The sequence below is a fragment of the Balaenoptera musculus genome, chromosome 13 (genome assembly GCF_009873245.2).
Source record: "Balaenoptera musculus isolate JJ_BM4_2016_0621 chromosome 13, mBalMus1.pri.v3, whole genome shotgun sequence".
Lineage (NCBI taxonomy): Eukaryota > Metazoa > Chordata > Mammalia > Artiodactyla > Balaenopteridae > Balaenoptera > Balaenoptera musculus.
The window spans coordinates 50,903,607-50,928,648 of NC_045797.1; the positions used below are offsets into that span (position 1 = coordinate 50,903,607).

Consider the following 25,042-nt stretch of genomic DNA (forward strand, 5'->3'; position numbering starts at 1 on the left):
GTGCCTCCCCCCCGCCCCCCCAACCCCGGCGCAGGGACCAGAGCCTGAAGCCAGCCCAGATGGGACGCTGCCACTCACCGGGGACCGCCGAGGACACAGAGGCCTGGTGAGACTCAGGGACAGCAAGTTAGCGGTAGCGTCGTCTTAGGTGTGTGTACAGGGGGCTTGTCCTTTCTGCCGAAACTCCTAGTCCGTGGTTCGTGGTTCGCCCATTCCTTGCTCCACCTTCGGCTCTCCAGCTGCAGTGTGAGGGCTGGGGCCTCGCCCGGGCGTTTCCCAGTTAAGCTTGCTGCTTCTTGAGCTCACCAGGGAGCCACCTCCTCGTTTACTCCTCACAGAAACCTTACGAAGTAGGCGGTCATCAGGCCACTTTTAGGGGGAGAAATAACGTGTCCCCATTGGCCCATCAGCAAGTGGAGGCGCCAGAGCCTGACGCCACAGCCTCTGCTCTCAACTCTCCAAGAAAGCTGATGCTGGCCCTTCCCAAGCCTGCAGGAAGGGAGACTCCCTGAGTTTATCTTCTGCAGCTTGATGTTTCCAGGGTTTGTAAGTCTCTACAAGGCCAGACATGCTGCTGGATGCCAGGCCCAGATGATGGAGAAGCTTCTTGCGGTGTCGGTGTCGGGTGACACCCTCACAGCCACAGTGCTCCTGCAAGTTCAGCCTGAGTACAGTGTGGATGGGAGGGTCTCCCAGCCCTGTCCTTCTCCTTCTGCCACAGGTTCATCCACTCCATCGGCAAGAGTTACTAAACGTTGTCTGTGGGCTAGACGCCAAGCTGCACGTGGGAAACAGCCAGGCTGAACCCAGCCCTTTACCCTGGCCTTGTACACAGCGCTCTCCCGGCAGGGCACACCTTTCTCAAGCCCAGCCCTCTACTTCCTCCCTCTCGAAATCCCATCCACCCTACAAGACTGAACTCAGATACCTCTTCCTCCATAAGACTCTCCCAGTCTCTGCACCAGGAGAACATCAGCCCTGCTTCTGACCTAAGCTGGTCTGGGGACTAATTTAAATTTCCCAGGTGATTCCATTATGGAGCCAGAGTTAAGAACTGCTGCTCCAACCAAAAGCAACCTATGTCTCTTTCTTCTGAACTCCTGTGCGTTTAACTTTCTCCCTTATCACATCGCAAGCTCCCTCCTCTAGTTTCACACCTGGGCTCTGCCACTTGCTTGCTCTGTGATCTGGGCAAGTTATTTAACCTAAGTGTCTTTATTAAGTGTGACTCAGTTTACTAATCTCACAAATGGGAATGATAATAGTTCCCATTGTAGTTCATCAAATCTAAGACACCATCAATTATAAATGCACCAATAACGTGTACCATTAAGAATTTAGAATGCTGCCAAATAAACCATGTCAAGTCATTGATCGTAAGATGCATCCTGATTTCAGGGCTGTTAAAATTTGAGGAAAAAGGCTGTGACTTAGAATGAATGCTACCCAGTGCCTCACAGAGCTGTGAGGATGGAATATGCATTGATACACATGAAGCTTTGGCACAGTGCCTGGAAATAGTGAGGGCTCAACACATTTCAGCTATTATTATCCCCTCCGCGTTTCCATTCGTCACTAAAGTTCTTCCAGCCTTCCTTTCATTCCCAGCCCTCCCAAAAGGTTTGGCCAGGCTGGTCAGTTGTCCTCCTCAGGGGAGGGATTTGGAGAAGGATGACATGGGCAGCCTTGAGGTTCCAGGCCTGGGGCTCCAGTCCCAGGGAAGTGTCTCCTCTCAAGCGTCCAGCCCTTCTCCATGGAACGTGGCCTGGAGCTTCCCTTCTTCTCCCCAAGAGTCCGTGTCTCAGCTCCAACCACAGAGCAGCCCGATGGCAGCCCCACCCTCTGCCCACAGCCCACTCCACATCTCCCACTGTTCCCTGTTTGGAGAGGAAGAGGCGCTGGAAGACTAGGTTGCTGGCCTGGCCTTGTGTGGGCAAGGCCCACTTCTGTGTGACCTTTAGGCTCCTTGATTGCTAAAGTGAGCCTGTTATCCCTCCTCCAGCCAGTCAGGAAGGATCCCGGGAGAAGGCGATGTTAGGAGACGCTCCTCAAAGTAGTGTGCCCAGCAGACAAGTAGGGCCATGGGTAGGGCTGCCAGATTTAGCAGATAAAAATACAGGACTCCCAGTCAAATATGAATTTCAGAAAAACAACGAAGCATTTTTTAGTGTAAATATGGCCCGTGCAATGTTTGGGATGTACTTACATTAAAAATTGATTTGTTTATCTGAAATTCATATTTATTTGGGAGTCCTGTATTTTATCTGATGAGTCTTAATGGGTCCTTTCCCCTCCTCTGCCCACCAACCCCACACCTCAGCCTTCTCACTGTCCCTGATATTTAACTCTCACCCTTGAGATGTTCTTGAAACTTTTATTTTCAGTTATTCAGTCAACAAATAACTATCAGTGCCTAATTTATACATGATTCCCTTGCTCACTGTGGAGAACAGAAAGAAGAAGACTTTATTAAGGGCTTATTAATGTGCTAGGCACTATTCTAAGTGTTTTGCACATATTGACTCAGTTGAGTACAAAAATACAAATATCATCTCCACTTTACAGATAAGAAAAATGAGGCACAGAAAGGTCAATTAATTTGCTCAAAGACACACAGCTAGGGAGTAGTGGAGCTAGGATTCAAACCTGAGCAGCCCATATAACCTATGCTTCCAAATAGCCAATATAATTTGGTCCCTACTCCCAAGGGGTTCCCAATCTCATTGTGGAGACAGGCCCCTGGAGGTAATTAATACTATAAGTCATCTGTGCTTGGTACTCAAAATAAGGTTCACTGACCAGCTGCAGTGGCCTCACCTGGGACCAGGTAAGAAATTTGGAATTGTTAGCCCCACCCCAGAAGCTAACAAGATCCCCAGGTGGGTCCTAGATAATCGAGTTTGAGAATCACTGCTCCAAACAAGTAGAGTCACAGTCTATTCATTCACTCAGCAGACGTGGCCCAACACCTTCTACATGCCAGGCACTGAAAAGGCATTGCAGTGTTGCAGTGACTTTTTAAAGCGTGGGAAATCCTCGAGAATGTTTTTAAATGCCTCATCCTTAATTCTTCATGAGGATAGAGTATGGCATTTCCCAAATATTACTCTCTGAAATACTCAAGTCACCTGAGGTGACTAAATACATTCGATGGTCAAATTAGTTTGGGGAACGCTGGATAGTGTTAGCATAGCCCTGGTGGTTTCATAAATCACATTAACACGGTGAGTGCTCTAAAAAGTCCCGCAGTAAATAAACGTGTTTCACTTTACTTAAAATTTCTTTTTCTTAATCATGGGCATTCTCTCTACGTCGCATTAAGTCTACTGTCTCATCTTGAGGAACACCCATTGGCAGGTTATATTACAGTTCACAGAGAGGGCTCGCATCAGGAGGTTGACGTTCTACAGATGAAGAAATAGAGGCTCAGAGGAGTTAGAGTGACTTGCTTCGATCACTTGGCTGATAGAGGCTACAACAGCAGTCAAAGCTTTGTGTTCAAGTCTGATACCATTTCCTTGACCCTGGGATGTTTAACCAGGCCCTTAACCATCGGCACCAGCTGGAGTGTGTTTGGTTGCCTGTCACAGAAGGCTTAGGCAGGAAAAGAGATTTATGGGCTCATGTAACTGGAAGTCCAAGGGTAGGTCAGGCAGTCTGGCCAGTTTGATTGGACAGCTCATTAGGGTTTTCAGGATACTTTGACAGCCTTCTGCAGTGTCAGCTTCATCTAAGGCTGGCTCCTCACGGCCACAGGTGGCCACCAACCACTCCTGGGGCCACCTCCTGCTCCCTCCACACCCAAGGCAGCTCTTAAAAGTGAGAAGCATTTAGGGACTTCCCTCGTGGTCCAGTGGTAAAGAATCTGCCTTTTGGGCTTCCCTGGTGGTGCAGTGGTTGAGAATCTGCCTGCCAATGCAGGGGACACGGGTTCGAGCCCTGGTCTGGGAAGATCCCACATGCCGCGGAGCAACTAGGCCCATGAGCCACAACTACTGAGCCTGCGCGTCTGGAGCCTGTGCTCCGCAACAAGAGAGGCCGCAACAGTGAGAGGCCCGCGCACCGCGATGAAGAGTGGCCCCTGCTTGCCGCAACTAGAGAAAGCCCTCGCACAGAAACGAAGACCCAACACAGCCAAAAATAAATTAAAAAAAAAAAAAGAATCTGCCTTCCAATGCAGGGGACACGGGTTCTATCCCTGGTCGGGGAACTAAGATTCCACACACCACAGGGCAACTAAGCCCACGAGCCTCAACTAGAGAGAGAAAAAAAAAAAAAAACCCTGCACGCCACAACTAGAGAGGGAGAAGCCCACACGGCGCAACGAAAGATCCCTCGTGCCTCAATAAACATCCCACGTGCCGCAACTAAGACCCAATGCAGCCAAAAATAAATAAAATAAAATGAATAAATAAAATAAATAAGTATTTTTTAAAAAGTGAGACGCATTTAACCCAGAAACTATCAGAGAAACTCTCCTCTCATCTGATTGGCCTGAATGGGGTCACATACCCATTCCTGAGCAAGTCTCTGTAGCCATGAAAATGGCCTTCACTGATTGGCTTAGGCCTATCCATCCTTGAGCCAGTCGTGGTAAGGGACTGGATTTTCCTGATTGGCCTAGACTAACGGAGCCCACCCCCGGCAGTTGGGTCAGTTCTCCAAGGGGCCCGGCTGCTACACTTTAGGTTGAGGGGTGGGGTGATGGTTGTTAAGGAGACAGCTGCAATGTCCACGACAAGGGTTTTAGGTCACTTGAAATTTAAACCAACAAATCATCATGATGTATATTTTAAATATCTTACAGTTTTATATGTCAACTGTAACTCAATAAAGCTGAAAATTTTTTTTAAAAAAGAAATTTAAATCAAAATATTTGAAATTGGGCAGATTCCAACCAGTAGGGTCATCAGGGATACAGCATAATACTGTTTCTTAAAGGAAGGGCTTTAGCCCATTCACATTAGAATCATCAGGGGACACTTGTTAAAATGTAGATTCCTGGGTCCCACTAAATAAGCCTCTGGGGTGGGACCTGCCTTGGAATCTGCATTTTAATCACACATCCCAGTTGCTTGGATCAGCTCTGGTTTACACCTGCTGTCCTGGGGTAATTATTTGCGCTCAAAAGTATCCCAGATTGGATTATAAATTATATTTCCCCTCCGCCAAGTCGATACTTCAGAGCCAGTGGGAAAAAGTCCCCGAGGTGATGAGCTCAGGCTTCCCATCTGGCGCAGTGGAAAGGGCTTCAGGGTCAGCTCAGCCACTTACAAACGGTAACTTGGCTGAGTATCTTCAGTTCCCTTGGCCCACGTCCTTGCCTGCATTGTTGGGGTTGATGATGCGTCCCTCTGAGGGTGGTTGGAGGGACTGGATGAGGGGACATGCGTCCAGTGTCCAGCACAGAGGCTGCCACCCAGGGCCCGATTCAGACCAGTGCTGGTCTCCCCATCTCACTTCCAGGCTCTCGGAGCTGAACTCCGGAGGCCCTGTCACCGGGGCCCCATTTGCGAAGGCGGCACCAGACAGGCTGTGGGAATGAGCTTCACAGCTTTTGTCAAAGTGGCATAATAAAGCCCCCAAGTGTCTGCTCTTTGCAAACTGGGATGGCAGATCAATTGTGGCATAAACAAAATAGAGGCTTGGTGTGAACCCGGGGACAGATTACGCCTGCCTCTGCAGGGTGTGAGTGGGGGAAAGGGGGATTTTCGGGGTGGCTGGGTTTGCCTTTTCTCTGGCTGAAGCTTCAGGGCCCCTCTCCAGAGCCAGCCTGGCTCCCCAGAGCCTGGGGGACTGTTCTTCCACTCTGGGAAGCATCCGGCTAGGCAGCAGCACTGGGCACGGACCCTACTGCCCTCAGCAAGAGGCCTGGCCCAGGGGTCTCAGCAGCCCATAGCTCTGAGCCTCTTGGCGTTGATGGGGCAGGAGGGTAGACCGTGCCCCCTCCGCCCTGCCTCTGGAGCTGAGCCGACATGGGTCTGTAGGAAAGCAAAGGGAGGTGAAGTGGGCACAGGAGCCAGACCTCAGGAATCGGGGCAGTGAGAGGGACACTCGTGTTGGGTGCCCTCTGTGCTGGACAGAGAACCTCCTGACCTGCCTGTCCCCTTCATTCTGGGCAGAGAGTGCCACAGCCAGTCAAGCACTTGGCATCATTTTGGGCCTGGAGTCACAGCCATGAGGAGACCTCAGGACAGGTCTGGCCCAGCCTCTGCATGGGGGCAGCAGGGTAAAGCTGTGCCCTGGCTCAGGGCTGAGCCACTGGCAGCAGAGGGGTGGGGAGCTGTGCAAAACCTCTAAGAAGGCAGCCCGGATCCTCTGTGCGGGTGTCTGGTTTTCCACCAGAGCCCTGAGAGCAGCCCGAGGCCTGCCAAACCAGGTCCTCAGGAAGTGTTTGCCGGAAAAAGGAATGAGCAGGTGGATGACGGTGCTCCAGGTGCATATCTGGTGCTGCTGTTGTGCAGAGGCCCTGGCAAAGGCCACAGCCCTGTGGGGAAGGAGAAGCGTGGGTGGAAAAATAAGGCTCATTCTGGGTTCTGTCATCCAGGGAAGAGGCAGATCCTCAGCTAGAAACCCAGACTCTAAAGGGGGTGCTGGGGCAGAAGCCAGGAGTCCAATCATGGAGGATTTGGGAGGAATGTGAAGACGCTCCCCGAGAGTGGAGATGGCTTTTGACTCGGGGGTAGGTCAGGCAGGGGCAGTCCTGTGAGGAGCCCAGTGGGCAGATGAGTCCCCTGCCTGGGGGCAACCGGCTGGACTGGGGGCCAGAAGCAGTGGTCCCTTCTGTGCCTCCTCCTGCTGTCCCCAAGCCCTGGGTTGAGTCTGGTTTGAACTGCCCCGCTGTCTTAGCTGTGCCACGGGAAGGGGGATGAGTCCACCTTGGTGAAGACCTTAAGGGAGGAGCAGTGGCCCCTCTCCCCAGCAACAGTCAGTGGAGAGAGAGCCACAAGAGGAGAGTGGACCCTTGGGGACAGGAGTTGTGACTGAGGGTCAGCCATCCCCCCCCACATGAAAGTGGTCTCCCAGCTGCCAGCCCCCTTGGTTTTCTAAGAGGCATGGAGGCCCTGCGGTGCCCTCGGAAGACAGTCTAGGGTGGCAGAGAGAAGGTGGATGTTAGACACCAGCCAACCTGGGTTTCAGGCTCAGCCCCACCATTTCTGGGCTGTGCGGCCATGGCAACTACTTAGCCCCTTGACCCGAGGTCTCCTCATCTGTTAAACAGGGGTGTGCCTCCCTCACAGGTTGTAGAGACGGAGCGAAACGAGACCTGCGGGGCTGGCACTGTGAGTGGTGGGCCTTTGGAACCAGTTTATTAAATGGGCTGGCACGGGAAATGGCTTTGTCTTCATCTATGGTTTTGAAGAATTCTCCTTTGGATTCCTTAACAACATCTTGGATAGATGCTAGAGTTTTCCAAATAATATTTTTTTAAGTACCACCAGTTTTAAAATTGAGACCCATTCTCAGATGTCCGACCCAATCTAAATCCCATCCTCAAATTCACTTCTAATCAAAGCTCAGCCTCTCCCTCCAGCTCTGACCTGGCCCCCGGCTCAGGGACCTGCAGTGTGGGAGGGGTCATCTGTTTGTTTCCTCTTGGTCTTACATCACTGGTGCCACTATCATCCTTTCTTAGCTTTTGCTGGTGGCATCACAATGCCCACTGCTAGGACAGACATACCCTTTCGTGGAGCTCATATGGGTCTTTGGAGATTTCCCCCCAATACAGGGACCACTGCCCTGCACCTTTCCCTGAGCGGGTGGTGCTTCCTGTGACTACGTCGCATGCTGTCCCCTGCCCTCCGCCCCTCAGGCACCCTTGATCCAGCAGGCAGCCCTCCCGGGCAGAGTCTCTTCAGATGTGGCTGCCGTCTGCAGAGTCTGCTTGACCCATGTCACTCTCCCCATCCTTGGTGCAAGGTGCCCTGGGAGTATAGACTGCTCCCACTGGTGCCCTCTTCCTGTCCCTGCCTGTGTGGGTTGCTCCGGTCAGCCTCTGACCCAGAGGACTATCCAGCACAGCGTCAGACTCCAGGAGACACCTCTGGCTCTCCCGAAACCCTCACCATGCTCCACTCCAGTGCTCCTGGGTAAGCTTTCAAGCGTCTGCAGCTCAGCCAGCATCCACTGGGAGATGAACTGCCAGGCTGCCCTTGCTGCAGCCTGACGTTCTCTTCACCATCACCACCACCACCATCTCTAGACCTGCGGGTGCCACAGCACCCCTCCTACTTCAGGACCGTCTCCCCTTATCCCTGGATAATTTCTAACCTTTCTGTACAGCCTGGAAGTGGGTAGTAGGGGTTACTAGTCACCAGACCCATTTTGCTATTTTAATCGATATGACAGATGTATCTAAAACTTCTCTTTAGAATGAGGGCTAACATATTACATGTCACTCTTAGCTTTAAGACTTTAGCTGAAAATTCTCAAAAATAGGAAAATCCCATTCAATATCCTCTTAGGCATAGTATTAATATTCCAGGCTCAGGATTTTTCATTTCTTTAGGAATTTAGCCAAGTGATCCCCCTACGAGAGGTGTTGTTTTCCCTTCATGGGTAGCAGCAGTGCTGTGTATGATGGTCTAAGCACCGAGCTAGAAGCCAGGACACATGCATGGCATCTGTCCCCCACAAGCTGTAGGTCATGTCCCCTCTGCCCCTGCTCCCTCACCTATACAGCGAGGGGCAGACCAGAATTAAGGTCCCTCACAGTTCTAATAGTCTAGGCATTTTGAAGTTTTTCTTATCATGACAGTACAGAAAAATCATAAAACACACAATTTGAAAGTAATTATACAACAAATACCCATGTAACCACCACCCAGATCAACAGAAGATTTCCAGCACCCCAGAGTCCCCCGGGTCCCATTCCAGTCACCACACCCTGCCATCCCCAGAGGAAACCCCAATTCTGACTTTTATCAAAATTACTTCCTTGATTTCCCTTATAATTTTGCCAGCCAAGTATGCATCCCTAAAAAGATACTGTAGCTTGGTTTTGCCTGGCTTTGAATTTTATACAAATGGGATACTTCTTTTGTGTCCAGTTTCTTTTGTTTAACATTCTTTTTGTGAGATTCATTCATGTTGTTGCAAGTAGCAGTGGTTTGTGCTTTTTCTTTGCTGTATAGTATTTCCTTGTATGAACAGACTATGAATTAGGCTGTTGGACACTTGGGTTATCAACCTAGGACTTTTTATAAATATACACACATACAAATACAAACACTCCCACTCCACGTATAGTCATATCGATTCAGAGCTGATTTCTTCATGAATTCAAGAACTTAAGTTTGGCTTTAAAGTGTAGCAAAATCCCTGTATTGAGTTCCTGGTTACACTGCTAGTTTGGCTTTTTTCACACTCTTACGGCCAAATTCTGAATCTAGGGACATACTCCATCTTCCTCGACAGAGGTATCATTATAAGATTTTCTCCTAACTTGAGTCATTAAGCATAAGATGAAGACAATGTCGGGCAATTGGGCATTTCCTCCAAGGAATCTAGAAAATGATTAGCATACAAGTTTAAGGGATCATTCTGAAAAAAACTTTCCCTGGCCTTTTTAGGGAAATGGTAAGCCACCCCTTTCCCAGAGCTGGCGCCACCCCACTGGTCGGGCATGCATTAAACAGAGATGCCCCTGAACTTCTGCTACAGAGGTGCTGATAGGTGCTACTGTGCCACTCAGACAGATGATGCATTTTCTGCTCAGACTCCAGGCAGCAGTAGATCTTCATGCTAAGGGATTACATCCCCTCCCATAACCAGAGGCAGGCAGCATGGGTCCCACAAGGACATCACAACCAGCAGCTGGCTGAGAGCTCAGGCTGGAGGAGCAGAGCCGCCACTCTGCACTGCCCTGGATGACATGGGCCGAGCATCCTGGCGGGAAGCCAAGCCTTCTGCAGAAATCAGTTGATAGAGAAGCTCCCTTAAAGACTGTGCTTTGAACAAATGGGTAAATTAAGACTTAATTACAAGAGTCAAAGCACTGAGCAGCTGCCCTGGCACAGAGCAGACCTCTCAGGATAAAAGCCACTCCAGACACACGGCAGCACAGAACCCAGCGGGGCCAAAACCTTTCCCTTGGCTACAAGTGTGAGCAAGGGTGATGGTGGTCCTTGGGTGAGAAGGAGCTGATGTCCAGTGGCAGAGCCACGCTTACTCGCTGAAGGTTGTGGACTCACTCTCAAACAATCCATTTGTCCGTTTCATAAACCCCTTTTCAAAGACCATCAAATATAGCTACCTGGACTGAACACACCCTACCTGGTCCCCAGCAATCCTATGACCATCTTGCCTCACCCATGTTGATTTATAGATCCCCCCCCCAGACGAGGGGCCATGTCTCCTCCATCAGTTTAGGGGTTGCCCAGATTAGGAACCATATCTAGTGCCACCAAGGGAGAGAAATGTCTAAATACCACTTGAGCGATGCCACTCAGCATAGGAGCCATGTCAGCACCTGCAGATGCCTGCCCCGCGCAGGGTGGGGACCACCTGCTCAGCCAGGACCTCGCTGACCCCTGCTCTGGTCTCCACAGGTTTCGGCATGACCACCCCCGCGACGGTGGGCGGGAAGGCCTTCCTCATCGCCTACGGGCTGTTCGGCTGTGCCGGCACCATCCTGTTCTTCAACCTCTTCCTGGAGCGCATCATCTCACTGCTGGCCTTCATCATGCGCGCCTGCCGGGAGCGCCAGCTGCGCCGCAGCGGCCGGCTGCCCGCCACCTTCCGCCGCGGCTCGGCGCTCTCGGAAGCCGACTGCCTGGCGGGCTGGAAGCCCTCGGTGTACCACGTGCTGCTGATCCTGGGTCTGTTCGCCGTGCTGCTGTCGTGCTGCGCCTCGGCCATGTACACCAGCGTGGAGGGCTGGGACTACGTGGACTCGCTCTACTTCTGCTTCGTCACCTTCAGCACCATCGGCTTCGGGGACCTGGTGAGCAGCCAGCACGCCGCCTACCGGAACCAGGGGCTCTACCGCCTGGGCAACTTCCTCTTCATCCTGCTCGGCGTGTGCTGCATCTACTCGCTCTTCAACGTCATCTCCATCCTCATCAAGCAGGTGCTCAACTGGATGCTGCGCAAGCTGAGCTGCCGCTGCTGCGCGCGCTGCTGCCCGGCGCCCGGCGCGCCCCTGGCCCGGCGCAACGCCATCACCCCGGGCTCTCGGCTGCGCCGCCGCCTGGCCGCGCTCGGCGCCGACCCCGCGGCCCGCGACAGCGACGCCGAGGGCCGCCGCCTGTCGGGCGAGCTCATCTCCATGCGCGACCTCACGGCCTCCAACAAGGTGTCGCTGGCGCTGCTGCAGAAGCAGCTGTCCGAGACGGCCAACGGCTACCCGCGCAGCGTGTGCGTCAACACGCGCCAGAACGGCTTCTCGGGCGGCGTGGGCGCGCTGGGCATCATGAACAACCGCCTGGCCGAGACCAGCGCCTCCAGGTAGACGCGTGCCTCGCCGCGCCACGGACCCTCACCAGGCTGGGGTGCAGCCGGGCGGCGTTTGCTTTCCTTCTCTCAGACGCTGGCGCTTTCTTAACCTTTATCCAATAAAATGAAACCAAAAAAAAAAAAAAATTTTTTTTTAAAGAAATACTATTTGGCCAGGCCTGATGTTATCAAGGGCAGGTTTGGGGGGAGCCTGTTTTCCTTATGGGCTCCCTCTCGGAGAACTGTGGTCCCCAGCAGATTCTCCTCCAGGGAGAGAAAAAGTGGCACCCCAGACCCTCGCCCGGTGCACACAGCAGTGAGAAGAGTGCCACCCCTGGGTTTTGCAGACTGGCACTAAACCCCGTCTCGATGCACGTAAGCAGCTGGCAACCCCAAAGCATATGGTGCAACTTTTCATGGCTCTGAATTACCTCCGCAGCATTTAGAATCCTGGCCCAGCCCAGCAGCTTCCTTCTGGTCGTCAGAAGTGATATAGTCACAGTTATGACAGGTGGGGATGGGGAGAGCCATATGTTGCCTCCTGATGTATATATATAGTACAGCCGCTACACACAGAGAATGGCGTAGTATTATGCAATGGGATGAAACATAGCACCAACTTGCGGACTGTGGCATTTCCCAGAGATTTGGGAATCGCAGTGGTAAGGGGCTTGGCTGGCCTTTCTCAGCCTGGAGTTAGTCCACTTAGCACAGCACACAGGGCAACTCCTTTTAAAGAGGGAAAGCCTGGAGTGGCCTGCAGGGCCAGGAGCACTCAGGCTGCAGGAGCCCAGCTCCGCTTCAGCTGGCTGATCTCTGAGGCTCAGGGCACATCTCTGAATCCCCTCAACGCTCCTTCCTTTCACCAGCATCATCCACGGGAATGCTTTTCGTTATTAACCAGGAATGTCTGAGTCTTCTCAGACAAGATTTTTCTTTGTTGGTGTGGATTTTTTCTTATCTTTTTTTCCCTTTTAGACAGCCTGAGGGTACAGAGCGCGGTACCCCCTCCAGCTGCCCCTCCTCTGCATCAGGGCTCTGCCAGCTACACTGGTGGGCACCAGGGCCTGCAGCACCAGGAACCAAAGCAGTCATCCTGCAAGTGTCAGAGAATTTGACTCCAGAGCCCATGATGTATTTGGGACACATCCCATTCTACACCCTGTTTGGCCCCCACTAATATTCAAGTGAATGTGTTTTTTCTACACACACAGTCTGTATTGGAGGTGGAGGAAGGCAGGAGGGAGAGAGCTGGTGGATGGAAGCAATTTTAGGATTAAAGTTTTGCTCTGGATGATCCTCAAGGTGAAGGACAGTTTCTCCCAGACTCACCCTCTACCTCATAGGAGGTCACTGACCTGGAGGAAGGCCAGATACCCAGCCTTCATTGAAGAGATGGGGGTCTTGGACTGTAAAGGAACAATACTCTTTTGGCCCATTTTTTCTCATCCAAAAAGATGACGATCCCAAGGGCAAATACCAGAGTCTAGTCAGACACGGTGTGACCCACCAATATATATAGAGCTTCTGACAGGAAGTCTTAGGAAAGCACCAGGACACCTCACACCGTCTGCCTGAGAAGCATCAAAAGCCGTAAAATCTCCCTCCCTGGCAGTGAAGGAAGCATATGTGCCTAGAACACTCACACACACACACACACACACACACACACACACACACACACACACACACACACACACACACAGCATTAAGAGTCATACTTGAATGTCAGCCTCCCCTCGCCCCTTCCAGTTCATGGCAGGAAGGAAAAAACAAGTTAAGATCTGAGTAACTCTCCAGCTACTTTGGGTAACTTCTTTTTTGGGGGGTGAGGGATAATTTCTAATTTGGATTGGGATTGGTTTTTAAACACAGACTGTAAGCTGGGGTGAAGCCCCAGTGAGGAGGAGCTGGCCAGGACAGAAGTCAGTCTTGCCAGTTCCTGAAGGGTAGGCTTCCAGAGAGCCACGCTTCCAGGATGCACTGTGACGTCAGCCAGGCCAGCTCCATGAGCCTCCCCAACACTGCCACCCTTCCCCCATCTGAGCAACGGCTGCGGTCACACTGTGCTCAGAGAGGCACGCATTGTTTAGGGCAGAGTCCTCTAGCAGGACCTAGAAATAAAGTATCAGGTTTATCCCTTTAAAAGAAGGAAAGATTAAAAGGCATCCAGTTAGAGGTGTCGCCTAGGCAACAGGAAATAATTTGGGGATCTGAGCTATCCAGAGGGGAAAGTAGACATCCCCATGACAGAGACATCTAGACCATGAGGACTTAATAGCAGGCAAAATAGCAGCCAACCCAGAGAAAGTGAGCCCCAGGAAGAGAACAGGAGGCTTAAGACACAGTCATCATGGCTCCTTGAGCTAGACGGGCCAAAAAGGCATCCGGGCAATCTGCTGACTGGCGCGCAGGACTGCAAAGAATCCCATCCCCACAGGCGGGAACAGGACCTGCCTCCAGAGTAGGAAAGCTCATAACCTTCCTTGGCAGTCTTCTCTGTCACCACTGCTTCCTAAAGTCTATTCTGAGTTGCTCATGCTGCAGCCTTAGCTGTTTTCACTTCTTTTCCTATGCTTTGGCTTTGGAAGGAGGCAATTGCAGGCAGCTTGAGCACGCTGCTGAAGGAATCGAAAGCATGGTTCAAGGGAGCTAGGAAAGGGACCCTTCCTGCTCAGCAACCTCCCAGAGAAACACCAGTCCTCTAGTGTACAGTGGTAGCTCAGGACTCAGTGGTATGCACGTATTTTTGTCCATGTTCCCCTGGTTCCCCCCTACCGCCGCCCTTTTCAATCATCATTGTCCTTTACCTCAGGCCAAAGGGCTCAGTGCCCCAGATGCCAGGGGCTGCTGGGAAAAGCCGGGCTCCCAAGGTCAGGGGGTTTGTTGGAGCCTAGACCCATGCCTAAAGGGCTTGTTTGACATCCTGCTTGACAGGATGGCGAGCATAGAGAACCAGACCTGCTTGACAAGCTGGGATGGGATCCTTCCATCGTTTCAGGATTATAGACATTGATAGGGACCCCTTTCTTTGGTGCAGATTCTTCTGAACCTCAGGCTAAGAAAGGGCTCCTTCCTCTTAGATGCTGTGGCCTCTCCCACCATGCAGGGGTCTCCAGTATGACCCACAGCTGGTAGCTCACTGTAATCACAACGTCCCCAGGCTCCACGAGTTGCTTCCTAACTTGAGGCCCACACTCACCCCTCTTGTGCTGGGGCTCTGGGGCTCCCGTAAAGGTAGCATGGGCTCTCAGACAGCATGGGCTCTTGTCACTCGGCTGTGGCCACACAGAGGCCAGGATCTTAGACTGCAGCCGGGCCTTCTCAGAGCTGAGCAGGCAGGGAAGGAGCCACCCTTGGTGCCCTTGCTCTCTAAGAAGGCCAGGTGGTCAGGGCCCTGTGTCCTCTGAAGCCGGCACCCCCGGGCCTGGTGAAGGAGTCGGAAGGCTCAGGCAGCCTCAGGCCTTCAGCTTGTGGAAAATGCCACGAAGTCCTGGGCTTTGCCAGGAGTGTCACACATCACAGCATCATGCACACACATGGGTGTACACACAACACACACACACACACACACACACACACACACACACGTCAGCCTTATAAAGAGCTACTAGCCCCTTTCCCCACGGAAAAATAATCCTGGTCTGGGCCACTTTAAGGAGAAGGATTTTGCATTTTTAACTCCCTGGAGATCTGCAGGGGCCTGGAAAATTCCTCCCTGTCTTGGGGGGAGTTTCATGGACACTTTGCATGTATGTGTTTTACACAGACGCCAGCGACCAAACCCAAGCCAAACCCTGGAAAACAGCTGCTGAATGTACACAGGCTCCGCCTCTCAGACAGGCCTCCTAGCAGATCCCTCTTCCTGCGCCCTGGGTGAGGGGCGCCCGAGCCCTCCTGGCCACGGCAGCCCACAGAGCCGGAGACCACAGGAGCCGTGGGCCAGGCGGCTCCACCTTACTGTAACTTTTTACATTCTTCACAAACAAAAAGCACAACTCCACACGCACACTGTCTGGAAAGCACATTCAGACAGACTGCTTGAGGCACTTCTGAGTCCAGAAGAGGCGCTGGCTGGGGCCCGTTTTTTTGTTGGAATGGTTGTTATAAAATGTGCTGGTTGGTGCCACCGAAGGCTCCACCCTGGGGCGGGGAGGGCTGCTGACACCGCTCCTGACCCCCAGGACGGGCTCATCGGCATGGACTCAGGGCCCGGACTCTCGCCCCTGGAGCAGCTCTGACACCTGCAGGTACCACGCCCGGCCAGTCTCATCACTGAAGCGGTGAGATTTCTGCACCGACCTGGCCCAGGACCCCCTTCCCCTTTCTGTCAGCCTCCCCCCACCTCCTCCCTAGGGAAGCTGCCCCCCTTGCTTTATAAATCATTTTCTATGTTACCCATTCTCTCAGGAGGGGGTTAGAGCATGCGGGGCAAGCCTGCAGGGTTTCTTAGACAATACATTTATTTTTCCGAGCAACACTCCAAGAGAGGGCTTGAGGGGTGTTTAAATTAACGATGAATAAAATGCAGCCTGCCACCCCTTTGAGCTGTTTGCTTTTCGTCTGTCAAATCCGCCTGCCTCCCCATCTCCCTAATCACACCTTCTCTCGGGGGGGGGGGGGGGGCCCAAGAGATGTCAGCTCTGAGGATGAGGATCGGGCCAGGGTGGCAGCGTCCCAGGGGAGTTACTTTACAAAACAACAGTGAAATCCATCTGAGCTAAGGGCACCAGTGGACCTTGCAGGCAGCCTGGCCAGACTGGGCCAAGGCAGATTCTGATGGCCAGGGCTGGAAAGAAGGTAGGTGCATGAGGAACCCAGCACTGGGGGAAATGACCCCAACTGTGGCCGTGGTTTCCAAGCCTGGCTGTGAACTAGATTCTCTGAAGGGAGCTTTGAAAGATATTGATGCCCTGGCCCCACTCCCACTCCCTGATTCTGATTTCAATTTCAATGAGGAGGGGAGCGGGCAGGCAATGGAATTTTTTTGGCAGCTGCCCGGGTGATTCTAAAGGGCAACCAGGGGGACTTCCCTGGCGGTCCAGTGGTTAAGACTCCGCATTTCCACTGCAGGGGACATGGGTTTGATCCCTGGTCGGGGAACTAAGATCCCGCATGCCTCGCGGCGCAGCCAAAAAAATAATAATAATAATAAATTAATTAATTAAAGGGCAACCAGGGTCTGAAACGTACACTCTAAACACAGAGCACTCACACTGTGGTGTGGAAAGGGCACGCATTCAGAAGCTAGGAGGTCTGGATTCTAGCTCCGCATCTGGCAGTCGGCTTCATCAGATCCTCAGTTTCCCCATCTCTAAAATGGGAGAACGATCTCATCCCCCCACCACCACCCCCCACCTCACCATCACCTCGCAGGAGGCTGGGAACGCCAAAAAGTGTAAATGCTCCACAAATACAGTATCACTGTTATAGAGGCATTTCATGATAAGAGACCAGGCAGCCCCTATTGCTTCTGCAGGGGGTCCTTTCTGTGGTGCCAGCTGGGGGAGAAGGCTGCAGCCAGATGATTGCTTCTGCCCACGATGCCTTTGCAACCCTCTCCTTTTTGGCACCTCTTTAATCACCATCGCCAAACTCCACTGAGACTTCCTCTCTCCTCCACAGCCCCCTCCCCAGATCATCTTTTTCCTTCAGTTTGCCCTAGAGATGAGAAGTAATTGACAGGTCACTCAAGTGCAGGCCCTGCCTGCCTCAATCTGCAAAATCACTCTCTGGCTCCCCCCAGCCCCAAAGATTTCGTACAGCTGCAGTGATACACAGTGTACTATTTTCCATTCTGGTTTTTTGGTTTTGTTTTGTTTCAGTGCTGGTCAAAGCTATCAAATCGATTTCCTGATCTGCCTAGGAATTATACCCAGCAGTTTGAAAAACTCTAGCCTGTGGTGTTTCTGGAAAGAGGCCTTTCTCTTACCCTGCTTCCAGCTGAGACCCACAAGCTAGCTGTGGCATTGGACAGGCCTGGGCTCTGCTCACCCATCAGTCTTCCTCTCTCTTTGGGTCTCATGCCCCAGCTGTGTAATCAATTCAGGTGGGTGTTTTAGCTCCATGAAGTGGTCCTTACCTTCCTTTCAAGCTCTAAGGCCTATGATTCCTATGACATTTTAGATCCCCAGCCAGCCATCCTGGATGGATTGCCAACCCTCTCCCTTATATGGTCAGTTGGTCAGTTACCTTTCTGTTCTCCTGATGAGAAGATAAGAAAAAAAAAAAACACTTATATTTACTTGGACAAGAGATTTGCATATTTTTCTCACTTAATCTCCTACCAATCTTGGGAATTTGGTACTTTCCCTTCATTTTGTCCTGGGTCAGAGGGGATAAGTAATTTGTTTAGTTTGGGGCCAGGACCCCCCTGCCATGTTAGGGGCTGGAGAGACAAAGTGAGAAAGACAGCACAGCCCTTACTCCAGGCTTGTGGGAAGCTGACAGCGGACAGGGCCCCGCAGTTCTGCAGGATGAGTGCTCCTCGTCCGCGGGCAGTCTGGGCTGCCAGGAGCACCCACAGAGAGGCGGCCAGCCCGCCAGGCAGTCAGGGGAGGCTCTCAGAGGCAGGCTGTCCAAGCTGAGCCCGAGAGGGGCCACGGTGAGCCGGCTGCAGAAGGAGCCCTTTGTGAGAAGACAGAGAGGAGAGCTGTGTGCAGTCCTGTGGGCCTGGAGCCTGCACAGTGCTTTCTTGACTGTAAGAAGTGGAGTCCCTGCAAAGAAAATTACTTTCAAGCCCCCTTCCTACTCCATTCTGAGGGAAATGTTCACAGAAGGGATGTTGGTGGAATCGCTCAAGAAAGGTTTAACCATAAGGCAACGAACGCCCGGTGATGAGCGCTCACTTCTGCCTCTCTGGCCAACTGTGAGCAGATCTCCTCCCCTCCCTAAGGTTCCTTTTCCATGTCAGCAAAGTGAGGGGCTGGCCTCTCAGCTCTGTAACTCTGAGGTTTGGGAGGAGAAATGTGAGAGTGCCACAGGGATTCTTATCAAGAACCACCGTTAGGGGACTTCCCTGGTGGCGCAGTGGTTAAGAATCCGCCTGCCAATGCAGGGGACACGGGTTCGAGCCCTGGTCCGGGAAGATCCCACATGCCGCGGAGCAACTAAGCCCGTGTGCCACAACTACTGAGCCTGCACTCTAGAGCCTGTGCGCCACAACTACTGAGCCCGCGTGCTGCAACTACTGAAGCCCGCATGCCACAACTACTGAAGCCCACGCGCCTAGAGCCCATGATCCACAACAAGAGAAACCACCGCCGTGAGAAGCCCGCGCACCGCAATGAAGAGTCGCCCCTGCTCGCCGCAACCAGAGAAAGCCCGCGTGCAGCAACGAAGACCCAACACAGCCAAAAATAAATAAATAAATAAAATTTAAAAAAAAAAAAAAAAAAAAAAGAACCACCGTTAGCTAACCTCAGCCATATGCCCAACCCAGCTTCAACAATTTGTCCCTGTTCTTCTTTGACCATGGACTGCGCTGAGGAGCACCAGCCATCTGGATGCAGGAGGGAAGGAACTGTGCCCCCTGAGGACTGGCCAGCTTCCTGCTGAAAGCTGCGGCTCCAGCACACCCACAACCCTGTAAGAACCTCCGCCAGCGCCGGGTCCTGGTTTTCATTTGTACCATTCTCTACAGCTGTGCTGTCCGATGCAGTAGCCGCCAGCCACGCACAGCTCGTTAATTTTAAATGAATTTAAATTAAGTGGAATTAAAAATTCAGCTCTGCAGCTGCATTAACCACACTTCAAGTGCTCAGGAGCCACATGTGGCTAATGGCTACCATATTGGCCAGCACAGACGCAGAATATTTCTTTCACTGCTGCGAGGTCTGTGCTGCAGTGCTGCTCTAGAGGAGCTCTGCAATCAGAAAGCTTGAACCCCATGGGGGCTCTGCGGCCGGGGCTGGCGGAAGTTGAAGTGGAAGCTCTTCCCCAACCACCAGGCCCCACTGTGGTCTCCTCCACCTCCAAGTGGCCTCTTCTCCGTTGTCCCTATGGAAAGCCCTCCTGCTGCTGTTCACCATGGGGCACCCACCCCTCCCCCATGCCTTGGTTACCCCTTGAGGCCTCCTTTAGGACTTTATACCACTGTGGGTGACATCCACATTGGTAAAATGGGAGCCTCTCCCACCACAGCCCCCATAGATGTTGGGGCCATGGGTAGATTTCTTCGGGATGCATGTCCTCACACATGAGAGCCCCTGGTCCAAATGCATATGTGCATGCACGGGCACACAAACATTTCTATTAAAAGCCTAGTTCCAGGAATTGCTGCAAATAAGACATGAAGCAAAACTTCATAGAGCTGTTCCCTTTGATCTGAACATTCACTGAGGAATGTTCTGGCAGAGAGGGAACAAAAAAGGAGCATTTGCTTGATTCTGCAGATGGAGGAAAATGAGGCCTAGCAAGGAGAAGGTCACACAGCAATTCACTAGCCAATCTCCAGCAGAAGCCAGATGGCCTTCCTGCTTGGCCCACAGCTCTGTCCAGCCCATTTGCCTGGCCTTGTGTTCATTCATTCAACAAACACGTATGAGCACCTATTGCGTGTATGCTTTGCGCTTAGCCCTATAGCACTTATAGTCAATAAGACATGAAGCCCGCCCACTGTGGTCGAGGAGCTATGACGTGGTGGTGGGTGACCCCAGAAGGAGGCACAGCCAGGGCTTGGGGTTGAGCCCCATGCCCAGCACTGGGTGGCTCTGTACTTCACCCCAGCTCTAGTCCTGTGGCTCCCCATCCCTCATCTACTTTCCACCTGGCACAGAATAAGATACATCCTTCATTTATCAAAACTTCAGCAGCCAGTTAACACCAGAGTTTAGAGACCTCTTCTACCCACACCCCATCTTTTTTGCTCCTCCACCTAAATTTGCTCCAGATCAGGTTCTTAAAGACCCTCTCACACCCACGTCGCAGTACTGCTGAGTTGCACTCAGTAGGCACAAACCATGATTGTGGGGCATGTTCGTAGTTGGAATCATAGCTGTCTGCAGGTGAAACTTTAGGTGTGTTGAGAAGGCCTGTCAAAGTAGATCCTAGAGCCTTTGTCTTTGTCTGCCCAGGATGCTCTCCTGTTTCCTTCTTATGGGAACAGTATCCCTGTCACTCTATCCTTTGCAAAAAACTCCAGCCCATCTCCCTGTGGTCTAGCGGGCCTGTGGATCATAGGGTGCCTCCTGTGTTAGTTACCAATGCATTCAGCTGCAATTAACAGACAACCCAACAGAGAGTAGATTAAAGAAGCAGAAACAGGGTTTTTTTTTTTTTGGCTGTGTTGGGTCTTCGTTGCTGCGCGCGGGCTTTCTCTAGTTGCGGCGAGCGGGGGCTACTCTTTGTTGCGGTGCGCGGGCTTCTCATTGCAGTGGCTTCTGTTGTTGCGGAGCACAGGCTCTAGGCACATGGGCTGCAGTAGTTGTGGCACGTGGGCTCAGTAATTGTGGCTCACGGGCTCTAGAGTGCAGGCTCAGTAGTTGTGGCGCACGGGCTTAGTTGTTCCGCGGCATGTGGGATCTTCCCGGACCAGGGCTTGAACCCGTGTCCCCTGCATTGGCAGGCGGATTCTTAACCACTGCGCCACCAGGGAAGCCCAACAGGGGTTTATTTGATGACGATAACCAGAAGTCTGGAGGCAGGTGGTGTGGGGTTGTGCGTGTCTCGGTGATGCCCGCCGTACAGCCAGCTCCTCCTCTCTTCTGCCCTGGGGTCCTTAGCATGCTGGCTTTGGTCCTCATGCTTGTGACTTCAGTAGCTACACCTCCAAGTCTCACATCCATGTTACCAGCAGCAAGAAGTAGGAAGGGAGAATTCCCAGCGAGCCTTTTCCCAGGCTTCCCTAGGGACTTTCTGCTGGCATCTTATTAACCAGAAGAATGTCCCATGGTCACCACTACCTACAGGGGAGGCCAGGAGATGATGCATTTTGCTTTCAATCCTCTATACAGGAGGACAGCAAGGGCAAGGGAACTGGGATGGTGTGGAGTAAGACCACCTACGGTCCCTGCCACCCTCCCCTCTAGGCTGGATCAATCATGGTCCCACATCCTTAAAGACACAATCATTGGTCTAAGGAAGGGCACATGCCCCTGGCCAGGCAAGCAGCTTCCTGGCCTTACAAGGACTGGAGGTGATAGAGTGGCCCTTTCTTCTCTTGGAATACAAGTTAGGCCTAGTACACCAGTCAGGGTAAAGTTAATACAACAGAATTCAGTTCAGCTGGTTTAAGCAGAAAAAATTTATTGTAGGTGATAAACTCTGACCTGGCCACTCAGCCCACTGACACTGACAACCTGACAGAATTACATACTACGACTCAGGCATGTCACAGGGCACTGATGCCATAGTCCCCGGGCAGGGTCTTATGTGCTTAGGAGAGACATCTGGACACCATAATCCTGAGACAGGCACCACTCGTACACAACAGGCCACCACCATTCCCCAAATGCTTACACAGCCAACAAATCCAGCCAATATCACTCAGAGATTTTGCTTTCCTACTATGGGACAGAGAGGGAATTTGCAGCCTTTATTTTTAAACTGAGGTATAATTGACATATAACATTAATTTCAGGTGTATAACATAATAATTTGATATTTGTATATACTGCAAAATGATCACCATGATAATTCTCATTACCAGCTGTCACCATACAAAGTTACAAGATTTTTTTTCTTGTGATGAGGACTTTTTTTTTTTTTTTTTTTTTAAATTTTTATTTATTTATTTATTTATGGCTGTGTTGGGTCTTCGTTTCTGTGCGAGGGCTTTCTCTAGTTGCGGCAAGCGGGGGCCACTCTTCATTGCGGTGCGCGGGCCTCTCACTATCGCGGCCTCTCTTGTTGCGGAGCACAGGCTCCAGACGCGCAGGCTCAGTAATTGTGGCTCACGGGCCCAGCTGCTCCGCGGCATGTGGGATCTTCCCAGACCAGGGCTCGAACCCGTGTCCCCTGCATTGGCAGGCAGACTCTCAACCACTGCGCCACCAGGGAAGCCCGTGATGAGAACTTTTAAGATCTACTCTCTCAGCAACTTTCCGCTATGAAATATAGTATTATTAACTGTAGTCACCATGCTGTGCATTACAGCAGTCTTCTGGTTTTAAAAGATCTTCACCAATTCTCTTCCTCAAGAACCTCATCCAGGGAATTCCCCGGTGGTCCAGTGGTTAAGACTCGGTGCTTTCACTGCTGTGGGCCCATGTTCGATCCCTGGTTGGGGAACTAAGATCCCACAAGCCGCAGGGCACAGCCAGGAAAAAAAAAAAAAAATCCTCATCGAAACAGCCTTAACGGCCTTCCTAGACCCTGTCCTGGATCAGGTTTCCTTCTTGGCAGAAAACTTTTTCACTCCGCACTCTACTTTTGGTCTCTGATGGGCTTCATTTTTTAATTTAACCTGGGCTGTTAAATGGCCCATCACTGGGAAAGCTGAAAAGACTCTAGGTTGGGCTCTCAGGACCAACTCTCAGGAGAGACACACCCACAGGGTGGTGCTATCTCTCTTATGACCAGGAAGCAGCCCTTTTCATGAAGGCCACCATGATCAAGAAGCCACTCCCCAAAAACCAGATACACCCGCTTGCCAACAGAAAGCAGCAGAAGCATGGGCTCTACGTCCAATCTTGTGCAAGTACATCTAACATTTGGAATCTCATCCAGAATGGTAGCTGCAAGAGAGTCTGGGAAGTGTAGTTTTCAGCCTTCTAGCCTCTGCAGTACAGGACAGCCTGCTACGAGGAGGGTGGACTAGATGCTGAATGCCTGTCTGCCACATCCTGCCGGCAGGGGCTGTCAGCCAGCGATCAACCCCCTCCTCTGCCACATGGAGGGTCTGCCTCCAGGAGGGGAGAGGGAAGCCACCGTGCAGAGCGAGCAGAGGCTGGCCTAGCCGCCTGCCTGAGCCCAGCTGTGCTCCCTGAGGCCTAGTGCCTGCAGTTCTTCCTCCAAATCTGGGAGCTTCCTCAGCCTTTCTTTACCGGTGTTAACCTGTAATTTCCCCCTTTGCCTGTGGGCTGAGTTAGGTTATCCTGCAACCGAAAAGGTTTGGGCTAACACTGTCTCTTTACCTTTGCCTGTGGGCTGAGTTAGGTTATCCTGCAACCAAAAAGATTTGGGCTAACACTGTCTCTTTACCCCAAATTAACTCGTTCCCTGTTCTTTGAGGGTTGAAATGCCTTTTACAGCAATAGCCACTTTCATAGGGAAGTTCAGTCTTGGAATGCAGACTCGATAGCCACTTTCATAGGAAAGTTCAGTCTTGGAATGCAGACTCGCTCCAGGAGAGTGAGTACAATAACATTTCACACTAAAGTGTAAATGACTGACAATGGAGCCTCTCCTGAGACCAGGTTCTGATGGAGCAGAGGGAGGGAAAAGCCCTGGCTCCTGGCATATGGAGATGGGAGCTCTACTGATCCGACAAAGGCCACAGAAAAGGCCATTTGATGGCATCATGGATCAACCTTGCTGACTCAGGCTTCAGAGAACTGAAACTGAATAGAAGCCCTAACACTCCTTCCCTTAAAAAAAAATTCCCAGCCATCCCCTGTAACATTTCTAACAAATGCTCAGTCTCCTGTGTTGACTTAATGTTTATGTGGCAGGGTCTCTGCCAGCCCGGCTTCTAATTCTATTAACCAAACACCCCAACATTCGCAGGAAATCTCTCAATCTGTCTCTCTCTTCCATGTTCCAACTTCCCCAGATTCTCTTCTGAGCATCCAGAGCTTGGGGCAAGAGGGTGGCGGGAGGGAGAGTCCTCCTGGCTAGAAAGCCAGGGGCATCTCTGTTCCAGAAACTTGGAAGGTCTGCCCCTCCCCAGCCCTCCAATTCTCACCCCACTCTCCCTAACAAGGAATTTTCTTTTTCATTGGTTAAAAATCGAAATAATAGAAAGCGGAAAAAGTATTACTATTGCAATTTTATTCATCCTAAACCAGTTAATGAAAATGACGCAAAATGCTGGAGGCAGAGTCAAGCTTTCTGGCCCGGAGATGTCTTAGGGTGCAGCCTTCTCCTGGATGTTACAGTCCCCCTCAACCCCTTTTCCTGAAGGCAGCAAGACCCCCTCACTCCTCCCACAGCCTCACGCAGTGAGCGCCCCATCCTCTCTGCACCGTGACTGTGGGGCCCGCACGTGGACTCCAGGCTGGGCTCACACCCGCTGCTCCATCATTGATGCAATGGAGGAGCTTCACTCCTGCTTCAGAAACTCCAGAGAGATTTACCACCAACTTCAGTGCCCCCTTAGAGGCAGTGGTGAAATAAGCCATCTGACCACAGAAGGAGCAAGACGAGTATCACTGCCATCTTATTGCCTGCTCCAGCTCACCCACTGCACACTGGGGAAACTGCTTAGAGCCACACAGGCAAGCAGCTTGTGGATGAGGCCAGATTCCAGCCTGAGTTGGCCACCTCTCTTCTGGATGGGAGATCCAAGAAATCCTCCCAAACTACAGATGCCTGCATAGCCCACCATGGTTTAGTCTGACCCTCCTGTGTTACAGATGAGGAGCCTAGGTGGAGAGAAGTGACTTGGCCAGAGTCTCTTGGCTGTATGTGGGAAAAGCCTGGACCAGAAGTACATCTGCTGGCACCT

The 25,042-nt window shown here is 51.8% G+C and overlaps 1 protein-coding gene across 1 annotated transcript in view; it reads left to right on the forward strand.

The window, feature by feature from the left end:
* The window catches only part of KCNK12 (potassium two pore domain channel subfamily K member 12), a 55,754-nt gene extending 42,862 nt beyond the window's left edge, over positions 1-12,892 (forward strand). The window contains exon 2 of the mRNA XM_036873924.1: positions 10,551-12,892. Within this exon, the coding sequence (XP_036729819.1) occupies positions 10,551-11,452 (902 nt within the window). The 3' untranslated portion in view covers positions 11,453-12,892. The remainder of the gene's footprint in view (positions 1-10,550) is intronic.
* Positions 12,893-25,042: the final 12,150 nt, after the last annotated feature.